General features: G+C 35.9%; 1 protein-coding gene across 26 annotated transcripts in view; it reads right to left on the reverse strand.

The window, feature by feature from the left end:
* Nucleotides 1-15,968, reverse strand: part of DST (dystonin) — a 454,426-nt gene that overhangs the window by 183,981 nt on the left and 254,477 nt on the right. For all 26 annotated transcript variants that reach the window (XM_069070669.1, XM_069070676.1, XM_069070677.1 and 23 more), the window contains 5 exons: nucleotides 13,932-14,094; nucleotides 12,520-12,603; nucleotides 11,332-11,439; nucleotides 10,965-11,063; nucleotides 89-217 (listed from right to left, as the gene is read on the reverse strand). In XM_069070669.1, the coding sequence (XP_068926770.1) occupies nucleotides 89-217; nucleotides 10,965-11,063; nucleotides 11,332-11,439; nucleotides 12,520-12,603; nucleotides 13,932-14,094 (583 nt within the window). The remainder of the gene's footprint in view (nucleotides 1-88; nucleotides 218-10,964; nucleotides 11,064-11,331; nucleotides 11,440-12,519; nucleotides 12,604-13,931; nucleotides 14,095-15,968) is intronic.

The raw sequence follows: 15,968 nt of genomic DNA on the forward strand, positions 1-15,968 counted from the left end.
GTTGGGAGGAAGGAAATAGAGTGACTTCAGTTTCTTATTAGAATCCAGGAAATAGGTATTACCCCAGACAGACACCATGAGCGAATACCTGCTGCTTTGAGAAGGATGATTTGCCAGCCTTCTCGCCTTCTTTCAATGTCTTGCTAATATTTGACACCCATTTCTGTAGCTCTTTGGCTTTTTCAACATGTTCTTTCTTTTCTTCTTCCAGTGATTTCTGGCAAGCATGAGTTGTAAAAAAATATATTAAAGTTATTGAGGTGTTAGATTCTGCTTAGCAAACAAACTGTGAAAATATCATTATCAATACCAGGGCTAGTGAAATGTTTTATTCATTGACATAGCCACACATACAACATGTTACTCTGCTGTGATAAATATTCAAGCTTTCTCTGGAAAGGGGCCACCAATGTTCGTGACAGCCACAGAAACTGTAGATCGATGCTTCAAATCACACCAAAACCTCGCAGAAGGATCGAACTTTCTAGTGGTTTTTCAATATGACAAACCATATATTATGACTTCATTCAAGATCTAAAAATCTTTGAATTGCTGCCTTTGCATTAGCATTACAAGTCAAGAGACACTGATATAGAAGAGTCTTGAATAGGTCATCAAGTCAGAGGAATACAGAGCATGTTCACAGAAGAAAAATACACAGAAAAATATTAAGATTTCCAGCAACATCTAATCAAATAATGAGGCACCACTTCCACCCACCCCCTTACCACAACAAACATATTTTAAATTGTTTAGCATTTTAATTCAAGATCTTGAAAATAAATGCAACATTTATTCACTATTTTAAGATGTCTGGAGGTGTAAAACATACAAGAAAATTGAAAATTATTTTATTTTTCGATACAGTCTGAAATTCAGAAGACCAAGGTACACTGCACCAGCTGCAGATCTCTCTTTTTTGTTCTTGGTTCTACTCCAAAATCATTTATACTTGATCTCAGGGTACTGCACCATTCCAGAAATGGGACCTCGAGCCTGAGGCCAGGGCTGATAAAAATCAGAATAACTCTGAAGGAGTGAGAGGACATCGAGAACTTGGTTGAGCTTATGCTGTCCACATTTGTATACAGAAGATGATTTGTCCTAATCAGGTTTATTAAACTAATCTCAAAGCTAAATGAAACCATTTCAATCCTTCTTCAGCCACAATTATGATGTTTTAAATATAACATTCTTAGAAGCCAGCAGTTTCCAACCCGACAAGAAATCAATAGTGAGTATTTAAAGAGTTTCTTATAACTGAATGAATAAGAGGAGGCAATATCCTAAGCACTACTGTAATGTCACTGAATTTTATGAAGAATAGTAGAGACTGGAAATCCCAGACATGAGGGGCTCTGATGCTTCTAGGAGTCTAAGTCCTGTGTGAAAATCAAAATCTGCTTTCTCTAAGGCCTCTTTGTAGGTCAACTTCCTTTTAGTTTTGGCGCAAATAATATCTCTGACATGGGACTTCTGATCTTTGAGCTTTGAAGCAGTGAGGACATCAAGGATCCCCTCTTTGAGAGCCTCTTCTATTGACAATCTTGTGTTAGACTGGGGATGGATTAACCCACCTGTCAAGTGCTGGAACTCCAAACATCGAATCCCAAGTTCTACACTCAGAACATTTGTGCTCACAGCTTCAACCACTGATATAGTCTGATTAGTGACTGGATGTGTAATCCCCCTGAATACCAACTCACATTGCCGTAGTTGTTGGGCACAGGACTCATCAATCAACCCTCTATGCAAAGCTTCAGTCACTCTGAATTTTTTGCCTGTAAGTGGGTCAATAATACCACCTGTACTGACTTGAGCTTCAAGGCATCTAAGGGCAGTAATACGATCGATCAAATTTCTGCGTGAAGCTTTGAGAACTGAGATCCTTTCACCAGAATCTGATAGCCAGTACCCTGCAATTGGGCTGTTTAAATCCTTCTTTGGAACTAACTTGCTCAGCAAAGTATCAGCAAGCTCAGTGGATGTGATGCTACCTTCCTGACATTTCTTAACTAAGGCTCTGTCAATCACTCCCTGTTCTACTGCCTCACTGATACTAAACTGCAATCCTGTTTTAACATCAGTCAGCAGATGAGAAGCCTTTCCACAGGAATCAAAGAATGTGGCTTCCTTCCACTCATACTGCTGTCTTGAGAGCTCAAGATAGGTGTTTTTCTCGATAAGATTCCTTTGGAAAGCTTCAAATGCAGTCAGTTCCATTCCTGTTTTTATGTCTACTACAGAAATTTTCTGAGCTTTTTCTACAGAAAGATTGGAAATTTTCCTTTCCCCAAATGGAAGCAAGAAGCATCTACTGTCTATGTCAAAGACACACATTCCTAGCAGTTCTGAGTAATAGAGAACTTGTTTGTTATTGGGGTTAGGGAAAGCCCTCGTGTTGCTTGATGGTTCATGTAAGAATTGTAAAATGGCATTATTCAGCAAACCCAACTGCACAGCTATTTCGGGAGGCACTCGGACACTTCTCACAGGATCAATGACTCCCCCACATGCAACCTGGGCCTCCAAGATATGCTTTCCTTTTCTTCTTTCAAGCAACCTGCTCTCAATAGCTTGAAACACTGATAACTTCTTTGAACCATGCAAATATCCTAGGACTGCCTTCTCGGCCTCAAGGAGCCGACTTTTGAATTCATTATCAACAACCCCCTTAATAAGTGCATCCTCCACAGAATATTTCTGCCCTGAGATGGGATCGATAATAAAGCCTGTTGCTGCTTGAGCTTCTAAAAATGCTAAGGCCAGGGCTTTATCTATTATTATTTTCTTGGCTGCTAAGGTGAATGTCATTCTTTCTTTGGTAGACTCCAGGTATAGCCCTGCAATTGCAGTGGACTTAGTCAAAAACTTACTAAGACTTTTCTGTATATCTTCCAGAGACTTGAGACCAAGACGCAGCTGCTCAACTGTGCCCACGTCCAGAAGTTTCACCTCACTCAACTGCCTGGCAGTTACCATGTGTCGGAGACCCTGAAATTTAAATTCATCATCTCTGACAGAACAGTCATAACTTCTGCTACCATTCTGGAAGTTCTCTTGTTCTGAATTACTAGAATTCAACTTGGGCAATTCTGTTCTCTTGTATCCATCTGAGGTTCTGAACACATCAAGTATTCGCTCTTCGTGATCTGGAACTAGGTCTTTTTCTTGCTTTAATGTTGTGACTTCAACATGCATATCATACTGCTTGTTCTTAGCTATCTGTAAACAGGAATTTATAAAATAATAAGGAATTGATCTGAAGAACTGTATCCACCCATCATCCAAACACCATGCCTCAAAGAACAGAGCAGAATAAATTGGAGTAATTCTAAAACAGACAGCTATGACTAGAAGCATAGATGTAAGAATTGGAAGTGTCCTTAAAAGACATCTGGTCCTACCCTTCATACAGATGAGGAAACTGAGGCTCAAGGAGGATAAATGACGTACTCAAAGTCACACATATAGTAAGTATAAAAGGAAGAATTTGATTCCAGAGCCCATAATCTTTCCACTGTACCATACTTCCCTTATAGAAAAGGCTTTAAAGAAATAACAAGTCTGAAATTTTCTCATAATCTCAATTTTTGAGATTAAATTACTAAAATTAAATCTGTTTACACTGCAAGTTAAGAATTACTTTGGTTAGTGCTGTGTTTTTCCTTGCCTCTATGTTTTACAAAATATCAATTCTTAAAGCCCTGTGGAAATTCATTGTATATCTGCATGTTTAATCCCAATACTTTTAAAGATATAACATCTAAGATGCAAACAAATATACCACATAATGGGAAAGGGTAGCAGCACTGTTTTCCCAACTACACCTATAAAGAAATAACTATATAATGAATAAATGCTTTCTAAATGAATAAATGACTATAAATAATAGAGTGCTAATTAAAACAGGGGAAAAAAGAAGAAACTGGCCTGAAAATGCTAATAGTTGACAGAAAGTAGAGTATACCTCCAAAGGCTTCATAAGTTTCACCAGTTCCATTTCAGAAGTGTCATCTTGATATCTAGCAGGTGATATGGAATTGTATAGAGCTTTATCTCTTATTTTTTCTATTTCTGAAAGTCTTGTAATTGGGTTTGTTTCATCAAAAGTTATCTGCAACTCAGTACTCGTCTGAGAAAAATACTCAGAGTAGCATTGTTGGCTTTTGTCATCCTCTAGTGTAGCTCTTGGTAGCTGGAACTGGACTTCTTTGGCTATCTGTTCAGCACCCTTATGGACCCTTTTTTCATCCAGCTGTTCACTCAGAAACCCTTTTGATTCCCATCTCAACAGAGGAGATTGTGCCCTTTGTTGCAGTTGTTCAATTCCCCTAGAGGAGAGGTCACCATAGTATTTATACTCATTTACTTTCCTTTCAAAGTCTGGTTTGAAGCTGCAATCTTTAGTCAAATTCTTTCTCTGGATCTCACTCTGAAGCAAAACTAACTGGTGTTCATGCTCCTTTATCTGCTGGTCCATTTTTTGCTTCAAGTTTGCAACCTCACGTTTCTGTGCCATCAGCTCCTCCTCGAGCTTACGACATTTTTGGTAATGATGCGCCTCCATGTTCTTTCCTTGTTGCATTTGTTCTCGATACTGTTGAAGTCTTCCTTCTAATTCTTTAATATCTGTTTCATATAACTTAGCATTCTCTTGGGCTATACAGTTTTCTCGCTGAAGAGATACAAAATCAAGTTTTATGCCTGAAAGATCATTTTCAGTGATGACTTTGGAGTCCATTAATTTTTCTACTTTCTTCCTAAATTCCTCTGCAGACCGTTTGAACTTAGCAGATTCTTCCTGAAACAGAACCATCTTTTGGTGTGCCATCTGCTCCTCTATAGTCTTTAGGTGCAATTCATCTTGGACCTTCTTCAATCTATTATTTAATTCCTGTACTTGGGCTTCCTGAATCTTTACCTTCTTCTCACCGAGTCTCTTTTCCTCTTTGGATGCATTCAGCTCAGCGTTCAGATTTCTAACCTCCTTCTCAGTATTCTGGATGATAATGTCCTGCTGGTCACACTTCTGCTTGAATTCATTAACCAGACTTTGAGTTCTGGCCAAGTCTTCTTCCAGACATTTGATTTTCCTAAGGAAATCTTGTTCTGTTTTTGTCTGCTTGTGCAAGTGTTCGTTTGTGTTACGGAGCTGTTCTTTAAAACTGTCTGCCTGAGTTTTTAGGATCTCACATTTTTGCTGGATAGTTTGTTTCTCCAACACAATCTTCTCTGAGTCTGACTGAATTCTCTGCATCATCAGTTTGGTTTCATTATTTTGTCTGGTGAGCTCATCCACTTTCTGTTTTAACATCTCTGCCCACTCATTACTTTTTTCCAAGTCTTCATTAAGTTTCTGGATTTTTTCATTGTTTTCTTTTTCTGCTTTGATACTCTGAAGTAACTGTTCATGGCTTTTGTCAAATGCTTCTGTAAGGGTATGTTCTGATTTCCCTAGGCAGGATCTTGCTCTTTCATCAGCTAATGCCTTCTCATGCTGAAGAGTGGAGACCTTGGAATTCAAATGCTGAATGTTCATTTCAGCTAGTACCCGAGCTTGAGTGATTTGGTCCACTTCTCTTTTCAGCTTCCCCTTTTCCTGGTGGAGAGATTCCAATTCCACTTGATAATGATGTTTCATTTTCTTCAGGTCATTAGCTTCCTGCATTACCTCTTGAGCTCTATCTGTGGTCTGGTTCAGCTGCCTACTCAGGTCTCTTAACTGTCGAGAGTAGCCCTGCTCTACCTGGTCTTTCTTCTCCAATTCCAACTTGAGGCACCTTAACGTGTTATTTGTTTCATCTAACTTTTCTTTTAGCAAACGAGCCTTTTCCTCAGATGATGTCTTTTGAAGCTGAAGGGCATTCAGCTCAAATTTTAGCTCCCCTACCTCCTTTTCAGCCTTTTTGTTGGCGAGAGTTAGTTCATGGACCTGATGTTTCAGTTCATCTGCTTTCTGCCTTCCCTGTGTATCCTGTATGGTCATGCAAGTTGGCAATGTACTTTCTCCACAAGAGAGCTGAATTTCTGTTATTTTTCTCCTGGCTTCGGTTTCGATTTTTTGCTTTTCTTGCAACTGCTTCTCTGCAACCTTCTTTTGAAATTCAAGGTCTCCTTCCATCTGCTTTATCAACTTCAAGAGCTCTTCTTCACTCTCCTTCTTTCTTCTTAATTCTGCCATCAACATGCTTTTCTGGTGCTCCAAGTCACTGAGACTTGTATCTTTTCTTTTAAGACGGTCTTCCAAGGTCCTTCGAGTAATAGTGTGCTCCTCTAACTGCAGCCGGAAATTTCGGAGGTTTTCTTCCACTGCAGCTCTCTTAGCTTCTGCCTCTGATGTCAGCCGCTTCACACGCTCTAACTCTTGCTCCGCTGCGATCTTCTCCTTCACGATGTTCTCAAGTTCACAGCGATATTGCTTGGCTTCACTCTCAGCCCTTATTTTCTTTAAAGCAATATCTTCCACATTTCTCTGTTGCTTCCTCAGCTCATTTTCTGCAGCTGCCTTTACCTTGGGAAGTTCTTGCTCTACCTGGAACTTCTGTTTTCTTAGTTCATCTAACATTTTCTCTAGCTCACTAATCTTTCCTGTGAGTTTGTTGTTTTCCACCATTGTTGCTTCCTGTTGTTGAAGCAGCTCTGAATAGGCTCCGTGTTCAGATGTCTCCTTACATCTTTTAATCTATAAGAAATTTATTAAAAATATCAAGTCTGTTCTGCTGTGATTTTAGTCCAGAATATCTGAAGCAAAGCTCATCAAAGTACTTACAAACCAAGGATGCCAAAGTGCAGAGTAAGCCAACACCATCACCACCACCACCACCACCACTTCTCCAGAGAGGAAAGCTTCATAAAGTAACCATTAGTTGCAAGCAGAAAACACCCTTCATAAGAGGAATTCATGATACACACAAAAATTGTGAATAATCTTTTTTGTCTCTAAGGAACGATTTTCTTAAAACAGATAAATAGACTCTTAGAGTTGGGAGGGATATTAATGTACATTTAGTCTAAACTCATTTTACAAATAAGGACCAATGAGTGAGGTCCCAAGAGGTTAAGAAGTAACTTGCCCAAGGCTCAGAGCTAGTTTTCTGATCCACAGTCCAGTGCTCTTGTTATACACCACACTATTCATCTGTTAACAACACAGGTTGTGCTAAATACAAAGAGCAATATAACATGCAGAAATAAAATAAATATAAAGAATTCAGTGTTTATTGGCCAGCCCTATGAAAAGTACAACATATGTCTCGTGTTGTGAATTTCTTCTAAATTAAACAAAACACAGAGGGGTAATTTACAAATTAGGAAATTTAGAAGTAATTTACAAATTAGGAAATACTCATGAAATATAACTAAGTTCAGATTAGTGTGAATAATGAATCCCAAGAAGTGGTCCCTTTATTTGAATTTGCATGGAATATTTCCATTGGACTGGAAGGAATGACCATGTGTTACATAATTATAACTTTGAATGGAGAGAATCTGATTATCTGTGAATACTTCTGGATATTCATTATTCAAACTAATCCAGACTCAGCTAAACCTGGTGAGAAGAAAAAAAGGAATAAAGAAATATGCAGTTTCCAAAGTCTAAATTCTTTACCAGATATGCTCCTCATCTCAATAAATTTGCTAATGCAAAGGCAGTTATATTCCCTAACAGTTGCTTTATTTTTTTTTAATAAATATGTTTGCCTTTTAGATACTTAGAGATTCTCTTTTCTGATGCACATAAATTCTAATCTATTCTGAAGTCAGGTACTTTTGCCATTCTTTATTATACAATAAGATCTGTAAAACAAGATTTTTAAAAATGTACTTATGGTTTCAGCTCCAAAATATGACAAGAAATAAGTATATTAAGTTCTATTGTGTAATTATATTTTTAAATAAAGCAGGAATCATCTGATATTTACATAATATATGAAACACACAGTAAAGTGATTTAAAATTGCTTGATCATTGAAATTTCATTAACATTCAATATGTGCTACAGTTTTGTTAGTTTTACACAATTAACTTAAAATCATCACCATACATATTAAACTTGATTAGAGATTCCAATACTCATCTAGATTAGAGCTTTGGGTAATTTTTTTTGCCTGGAAGTTTATGCATCTTATAGTTTTTCCCATAATTATGTAATCAAAATTTTTCTCTTTTCCACTTTAATATTTCCATATTCTTTAATGGCATCTTAATAGCCTCCATTAAATAATTCTAACAGATCTAGACATGCCATTGCAACATGGATGTGACCTCAACTTCTCAAAAGCTAAATCAATTAAGTCAAAGCACTAGGAGATTATTCCAGGCTTAAAACTTTGAGTATAGGCCTGGTGATATTCTATGGCTGCTATTTGGTGACCAGCCCAGTTAAGTGATGGGAGGCTTATCAGACTAGTTTCCAGTTTTTGCCTTATTTCATTCCCAACAACTCATAAAGACTATCAACCTATTAAAGGCCATACCTTGGAAAATTTGCAAACATGAGATTTTTTCTAAATATTTTAAATAATATGTGAAAAAAAAAAGGCCTGGAGCAGTCTACTAATCTATTTTACAGTAGTAGCAATGACTGCCTTTATTTGTAAAACAAATATTTCATTGTCTAAAAATTCTAAGTTCCAGCAAAGTAGACCTATCCTAAATGCAATTTTTCACAGTTCTGTTAAAAAAATGCCTTAAACATCTTGTCTCTCATCTTTTGGTCTACTTTTTCAGTAGCTCATATTCTAAGTGGAAAAAAAAAATCTCAGCAGGGGAAGATAGGGAGTAGAAGTAGAAACAAACTTATTTTTGATTGACTTAATTATCTGTAGCAAATTCAAAGACAATCATATTATTCATGCTGAAATGGACCTCAGAAACTATATAGTTCAGCTTCCTATTTTTATAAAAAAGAAAGCTAAGACTTAGAGAGTGACAAAAATTGTCCAAAATCAAACAGTGAGAAGTAGAGGTGAGATATGGGCTTAGGTCTCCAAAAATTTAAATACTGTACATGTTCCTTTCACTAAACCACACTGCTGCTTTATCTTTAAAATGTTTTCTGAATTTAAAATGACCATATTTGCAGATACAATGCATAATTGAATAACATTTTAGGAATATTAAAGCCTGTATCAGATAAACTCCGAGGAGAAAGAGATAATGGCACATATCTGAAATCAGGTGTATTTAATAAACAGGGAAAGGAGAATTAAATTATTTTGATAGTATGTGAGGAATTATTAATACAATCAAGATATATAGGCAATATTTGAAATGAAGCAGGATCTTAAAAATGTAAAATTTGGGACAAAATGATTAATGTTCCTTATGGAGAATAGAAAAGTCACTTAGTTAATCTGACTATAAGGTAAAACTAATTATACTGTTTTGCAGTTAGAGTTGTTAGTAATGCTGGTACACAAGAAAATTATGTTAACTCAGAACAGACCAAAATAGTTATGAAGGTTGTCACACTCTTAGGAAGAAACTCACCTTTATCAGAAATTCATTATTATTAAAATTTCCTTTTTGTTCTCTTAGGTGATAGAAAGCAAAAAAGTGAACTTTCCAGCATAAAATCAGAAAATTAGAATTTGAACAAGTAAGCCAACTTGAGAGAACCTACTTAGAACACACATATTAGTTTTTTAAATATAACTTTTCTTCATGCTATCTTTGTCTGTTCTGAGATGAGTGAGAATAAGAATACCCAGAAAGAAAGAAAGCACAATTTATTCCCTTTAAGACAAGTGACAAATAGACTTTAAAAATTATATCGTTTTTCTATATGCATGGATATTAAAAATGCAATGCCATAGTTGAAGTCATTCACTTTGGTATAGTTATCAAAAAGTCTATTTTATACTGCGTCAAAATACCCTCTAGAAAAATGGTTTAACAGTTCTTAACAAGTAGTACAGAATTGTTTTATACCACCACCTTTTTTTTTTTTTCAAAATCAATGGCTCATATATTTTTTTTCTTTGAAGCTCTGAGTTCACAAAGAACTATTTAAACACACACACACGCACACACATTTCTGTGTATTATTTCACTGACACACTGCAACAACTGTAAATGCATCCTAGACTTCAAAGAAAATTTGCCATGAGAAAGTACAGGGGGAAAAAATTCTGCAACAATACTTATAAATTAACCTTAATAAACCCTAACGCTAAACTAAAGATGATTACTTTGTGCCTGATAAAGTGTCCAGAAACAGCTAAACTTTCTTTTATTTCTACTGTTGTTAAATGATTACAAATATCAAGCCAGCCATGCCATGGGATAAATTACTCTTCTTGCCTTAAAAATACATGATTGGACTAATAGTTTAGTTCCCAATCTTCTTAATAATATCAAGATGAGGAATAAATCATAAATATCTATAGTCTAAATATGTTCAATGTTCATCTCTACATGTATTTATCCCTATAAATATCTCAATATCTATCTCTATCATTTTTCTTTAAATATTTTACTATATCTATCATATTTAGGTCCAAGCCAATCTATTACTATCAGATCAAGATGATTATGAATATAATTAATAGGAAATTAAATTTTACCACAAATAAATTCTGTTAACTAAGAATTCTATATGAAAAACATTTAGAAGAACTATTATATTCGATACTGACTTTTTAAAAATGTAACTACAAAAATTCAACAAGTATCTGTTAGAGGTGTGCAATGACTAATGTAAAACTACATTGTAGTCTAAAATCATATCCAGTTCAAAAATGATTGTGATCATTATTTTCTGAAACATACCCTTAACTTTCACCATACTTAATTTTTGGAACTTTCTTAAAGAATCTAACTACTAGTTGTAATCATCTATTTACACTGCAGTTTTTAATGCAAGTAAATTAATGTTCAATTTTTATTAAACTCACATGGAGACTTATGACCATTTTTTTTTCATTTCAAAATAATTTCCTATTAAATTTAAGGGTTACCTCCTCTTCTTCCAGTCTTTTCAAAGAGTCACCAGCAAATTTAATATACTGAGTCATTAGGGTAACCAGAGCTGTGTAGCGAGTCCTTAAATCCATGAACTGTCAAAAATAAACACATACAAAATGTAAAGTTACAACTATTCTCAATGATTTTAACATTAACATAATGATATAAAATATTAGCCCAACTTTCAGATAATTCCCCTACAGCAGATTAACTCACAAGAATTTGCTGAGTGCTGATATTTGATATCTTTCAAATACAACTATGAAATTTCCTGGGGATTTTTTTCAATTGAATAAAACAGTTCAATTGTCAAAACAACTGTCATTGTTAAGACTTAACATCTATTAGCATCTCCATTACCTCTTGTATGATGAGGTCAGCTGAGCTCTGCATCCTCCTGCGTTTCACTGGGGATTTCTGCTGTGAGTCTACCATAGCCCGATAGGTCATTGTCTGTAATTCATAGTCCTGTATGATAAAGCCAAGCAATTAAAAGCTTACAAAAGGTAAGCTGACTTGGTAGGACTTTCAATTAACTAGAGCAATTCTCATATACATGGTTCTATAACTTACTAAAAGCACCAGAAATAAAATGTAGCGTAGCTGCTAAATTTTGAGTTAAGAATATGTTGCAAAAATGTACTTTTCCTACGGGTCTAATCTGAGAGTTGCTGCTTCTGTGGCAACATAGTCCTGGTCATTTAGTCAGTGAAGTCTTCCAGTTGTTGGGAAAATTCCGTGGGGAAATAGGCCCATTACACATAAATTTCTGAAGCTATATGGGTAACCGGGGCGGCCAGGTGGCTCGGCGAGTAAGAGCACCGGCTCCAGTGTCGGGATGACCTGGATCAAATCCGGGCTCAGATACTCAGCACCACACCCAGAAATAACTGGCTGTGTAATCTTGAGCAAGTTACTTAACCCCGATTGCTTAGGGGCGGCCAGGTGGCTCGGCGAGTAAGAGCACCGGCTCCAGTGTCAGGATGACCTGGATCAAATCCGGGCTCAGATACTCAGCACCACACCCAGAAATAACTGGCTGTGTAACCTTGAGCAAGTTACTTAACCCCGATTGCTTAAAAAAAAAAGAAAAAAAAGAAACTATATGGTTAACCAAAATTTTAATACAGTTTTTAGCTTTAATAACTGCCATTAGTAACTTAAATCTGCACTAAGACTTTGGGATATCCTATATTTGGCCACAGTCTCTCCTTTGCTCTGAGACTAGACCATTGGGGAAGGAAAAGCATTAGAATGATTTTATAAATCAGTAGCACTTTCTGGAATTCTCTGTGTTGAGATAGAAAAGCAAAGGTAACATGACAAAAAGAAGATTCCACCTCCTAAACTATGAAGTAAACCTTGGTGGAAAGAACAAACACATTGGACCAATTTATCTTCTGAATCAAATGGAAACAGTGGCACAGAATATTGGAGCTAGATCTAAAAGGGGGAATCCCTTAGAAAACTTATACCACCCTTCAGGGTATCTAATGAATCACATAACTGATACCAAATTTGACTCAGGAATGCTACCGTATTACTTACCTTCACAGCAGTTGCATACTGTTCTGAATATTTTTGGCACTCATCCATTTTGTTCTGTTTCATTTCTATTTCAGATACCAGCATCTATAAACAGAGAAATAATTTAAGAGTAAATAACTGTTTAACAGTTAATTAAGCCAAGAAAAATTAACATAAAAACTTCTTTTCATTTGTTAGAATCCAATCAGTGGCTGCAATAACCTCTTAATTTAATACTACAGCTCTCTACTCCATTGTAATTTACATGTGACTTTATATGTGGGTAAAGCTAATGATCTCTCAGAGAACTTAAAAACATTTGTTTTCCCTGGTCCTGAAGGAATGAAACTTGAGGACAATATATGCAGTGGAGCATAAGAACATCCTTCCTTTAGTAACTCCTCATTCCATCTCCTAATTTCAAGTGGGGCACACAAAGTTAGACAAGTTGAATATTATTGGTATAGGGTCCATTATATTCTACATCTATGGAGCCATGGCACTAGTAATTCTAGTACTTTTTTCTAACTCAAGGATCCATCTACACATAACCAAGGAAAATGTCTTTTGGTCAAAGCATATCACCAAAAAGAAAGGGTTCTGTTGAGATTACTAAGCCAAATTTTGGGTAAGAAAAGGGAAACTGTACCAAGCTGAGGTAAGATGAGAGGTCTAACAGTCCAGGATCAATAGTTCCAGCCACTGAAGATTCAAACTGCAAGATTAGTGCTGGTACTAACACAACCTCAAGAGTTTTATAGACTATGTATTATTCATCTTTGAATAACCCCAATCTGAGTTGCCCTCCTTCTCCTCCTACCCAAGACTAAGCAGAACGGATCAATTTTCAAGGATGAGGCAAAGACATTGACCCCTCCAACTGTACTGTTTAGTTTCTTGCCACTTATCGGTCTTATTTATCAAAGGCCTATTTATCAAAGGCCTTGTCCCTGTATATAAAACAGGAAGAGGACAAAATGAGTCTACCATGTTTGACTTACATGGTTGTTTCTATATGAAAGCCATCCAAATGTGCAGCCTGATTTTCTGTGTTTAAATCTAGCAGTAGATTCAAAAATTAAAAACAAAATAAAATAAATGATATGTGTGAATAGATTCCATTTTGATTTACTGACAAATCCATTACTTACAGGTGTAGAAAATCGTGTTTCTTTGGGGGGCTGGAGGATGGTGGAGGAAAGGGAAGATGAGAAGTATTATTAATCTAATCTAGTCAGAGACTTGGCAAAAGGGACTATTTTTTTAAAGCAATTGTGGTTAAGTACCTTGCTCAAGGTTACACAGCCAGTTATTTCTGGGTGTGGTGCTAAGTATCTGAGCCCGGATTCGATCCCAGGTCATCCTGATACTGGGCCAGTGCTCTTACTTGCTGAGCCACCTGGCCGCCCCTATAAGGGATTATTTTTTCATACCTTCTGTTGATTCAGTTGTGTTGCCAATGTTTTACTATTTTCAGGTTGGTTTTCTTGAATCTTTCTCTGAGTATCTTCAACGTGCTGAATCCAATCATCCAGAGGGTGATACGTATCTCTGTAGTACTTCAAAGACTTGCCAATAGCTTCCAAGTCACGTAATCTTGGTCGCATTTGAGAAAAAGAATTATCAGTAGGAAATTATCTTGGAATTTCCAAAGATATCCATGAGTAATAACATGTAGGGCTTTTTTAATATAAAAAAGTTAAAACTATGTAGTTTTGGGACATCATCATTAATTAGAATTTACTGAATACTCCCTACAAGCATGGCATGACCAATTAACTTTGTTAACACTGACATGCTTCAGTGCATAATTCACTGAAATGAGAACAAATAATGTTGGGCTCCAATACAAGAACTTTATTACTTTAAACAAATCATAGTTAACTGTGTTTCAGTTTTCACAGCTTTAAAAGAGGTAATTCCCATGTTCATATGCCTTATGAATAAAAACCATTTGAATTGTTGTGGTAGTATTCTTACAAGGAATTTAGATCATATTATCAGTATATGAAGGTTTCCCTGATTCCCTCCCTGTAGCTGGCATTACCCTTTGCCCCCTTGTAAACATTTTGTATGTAGTTATACATGCACATTTTGTCTCCCTCATAGAATGTAAGATCCTTGAGGGAAGGGACTTGTCATTATAATCTTTTTAACCCAGGGCTTCGTGTATTACCTGTTTTCAAAAATGAGATAATATATGTAAACTCTTTACAAACTTTAAAGCATTATAAATGTTAGCTATTAGTAATGATAGTAGTTCCTTAATAAATGCTTATTAATTGGTTGATGATTTAGAGGACGATGAAGGAAAATGCTATCTTGCTTATTTAAATTACTAAAAAACTAGGTATCTTATTTCATCTCTTTAACTGAAATGATACACAGCTCATATGATTTCTTTTCCTTCTGTTAATACAACTATTGCTAAACAATAGATTAGACTATCAATCACATAAATAAGGAAAAGATCTCTATTGTTACACAGTCATATATCAAATGTGTAACAGCCAAGGTCTCCCACTGCATCTGGGACTATCAATAGTCATCGTGATCTATATTTTGCCATATAGGACTCAGATGGCTCCAGATGAGAGAGTGAGGATGGTGACTTTGCACAGCCTTCCCTTACTTAAATCCAATGCACTTGCAAGTATGACATCTCCTTCCTGATGTCATGGTCCTCTTTGACAATGAAGGACAAACAACAATAGTACCAAGACAAAAATGTTATCTTCATGAGACAAGGTATATTTTTAATGGTTAAATAGAACATCATATTCCTAAGAGGCAGAAAGACAAATAACACAACACAGAATAAAACCATATTTTTAGAAGGAAGTGTCTAAAAGTTATATTAAAAACCTCCTGAAACACAATCTTTTCAGAGATATCCACCATGAAAACAAAACTACTTCTCTAAGGATTTTGCACATTTTTACCAACTAGCATATAAACTAGCTTGTCTTACTTGTGTACGTATACATACATTCATAGATATATAAACACACATATACACATACATCCATATATAGAAAACATACATATCTTACTATATGCAAATACATGTGTGTAAATATGTTTGTGTATATTGGTATGCATGTGTATATTGCATGTATATAGTGAATGTATATGCACAGAGAACTCACATATACAAATCTCTATGGAGATTAGTATCAATAAGTCATACATGTGTGCATGAAATAGGTATATGTGTGGATACATATATATATATGTACAGGTGCAGATATAAATGAGTGAATATATATATATATATACACACACACATACACACAGATATTTGAACATACTGATTGTAGTATATTGAGTATAGTGGGGGGGAAGAGAGAGAGAGACAGAGAGAGACAGAGAGAAACAGAGAGAGACAGAGAGAGACAGAGACAGAGAGACAGAGACAGAGACAGAGAGAGAGAGAGAGAGAGAGAGAGAGAGAGAGAGAGAGAGAGAGA

Source organism: Petaurus breviceps, unplaced genomic scaffold (genome assembly GCF_028583685.1).
Source record: "Petaurus breviceps papuanus isolate PSGF00001 unplaced genomic scaffold, PetGlider_PUasm1.0 90822, whole genome shotgun sequence".
In the NCBI taxonomy this organism is placed as follows: domain Eukaryota; kingdom Metazoa; phylum Chordata; class Mammalia; order Diprotodontia; family Petauridae; genus Petaurus; species Petaurus breviceps.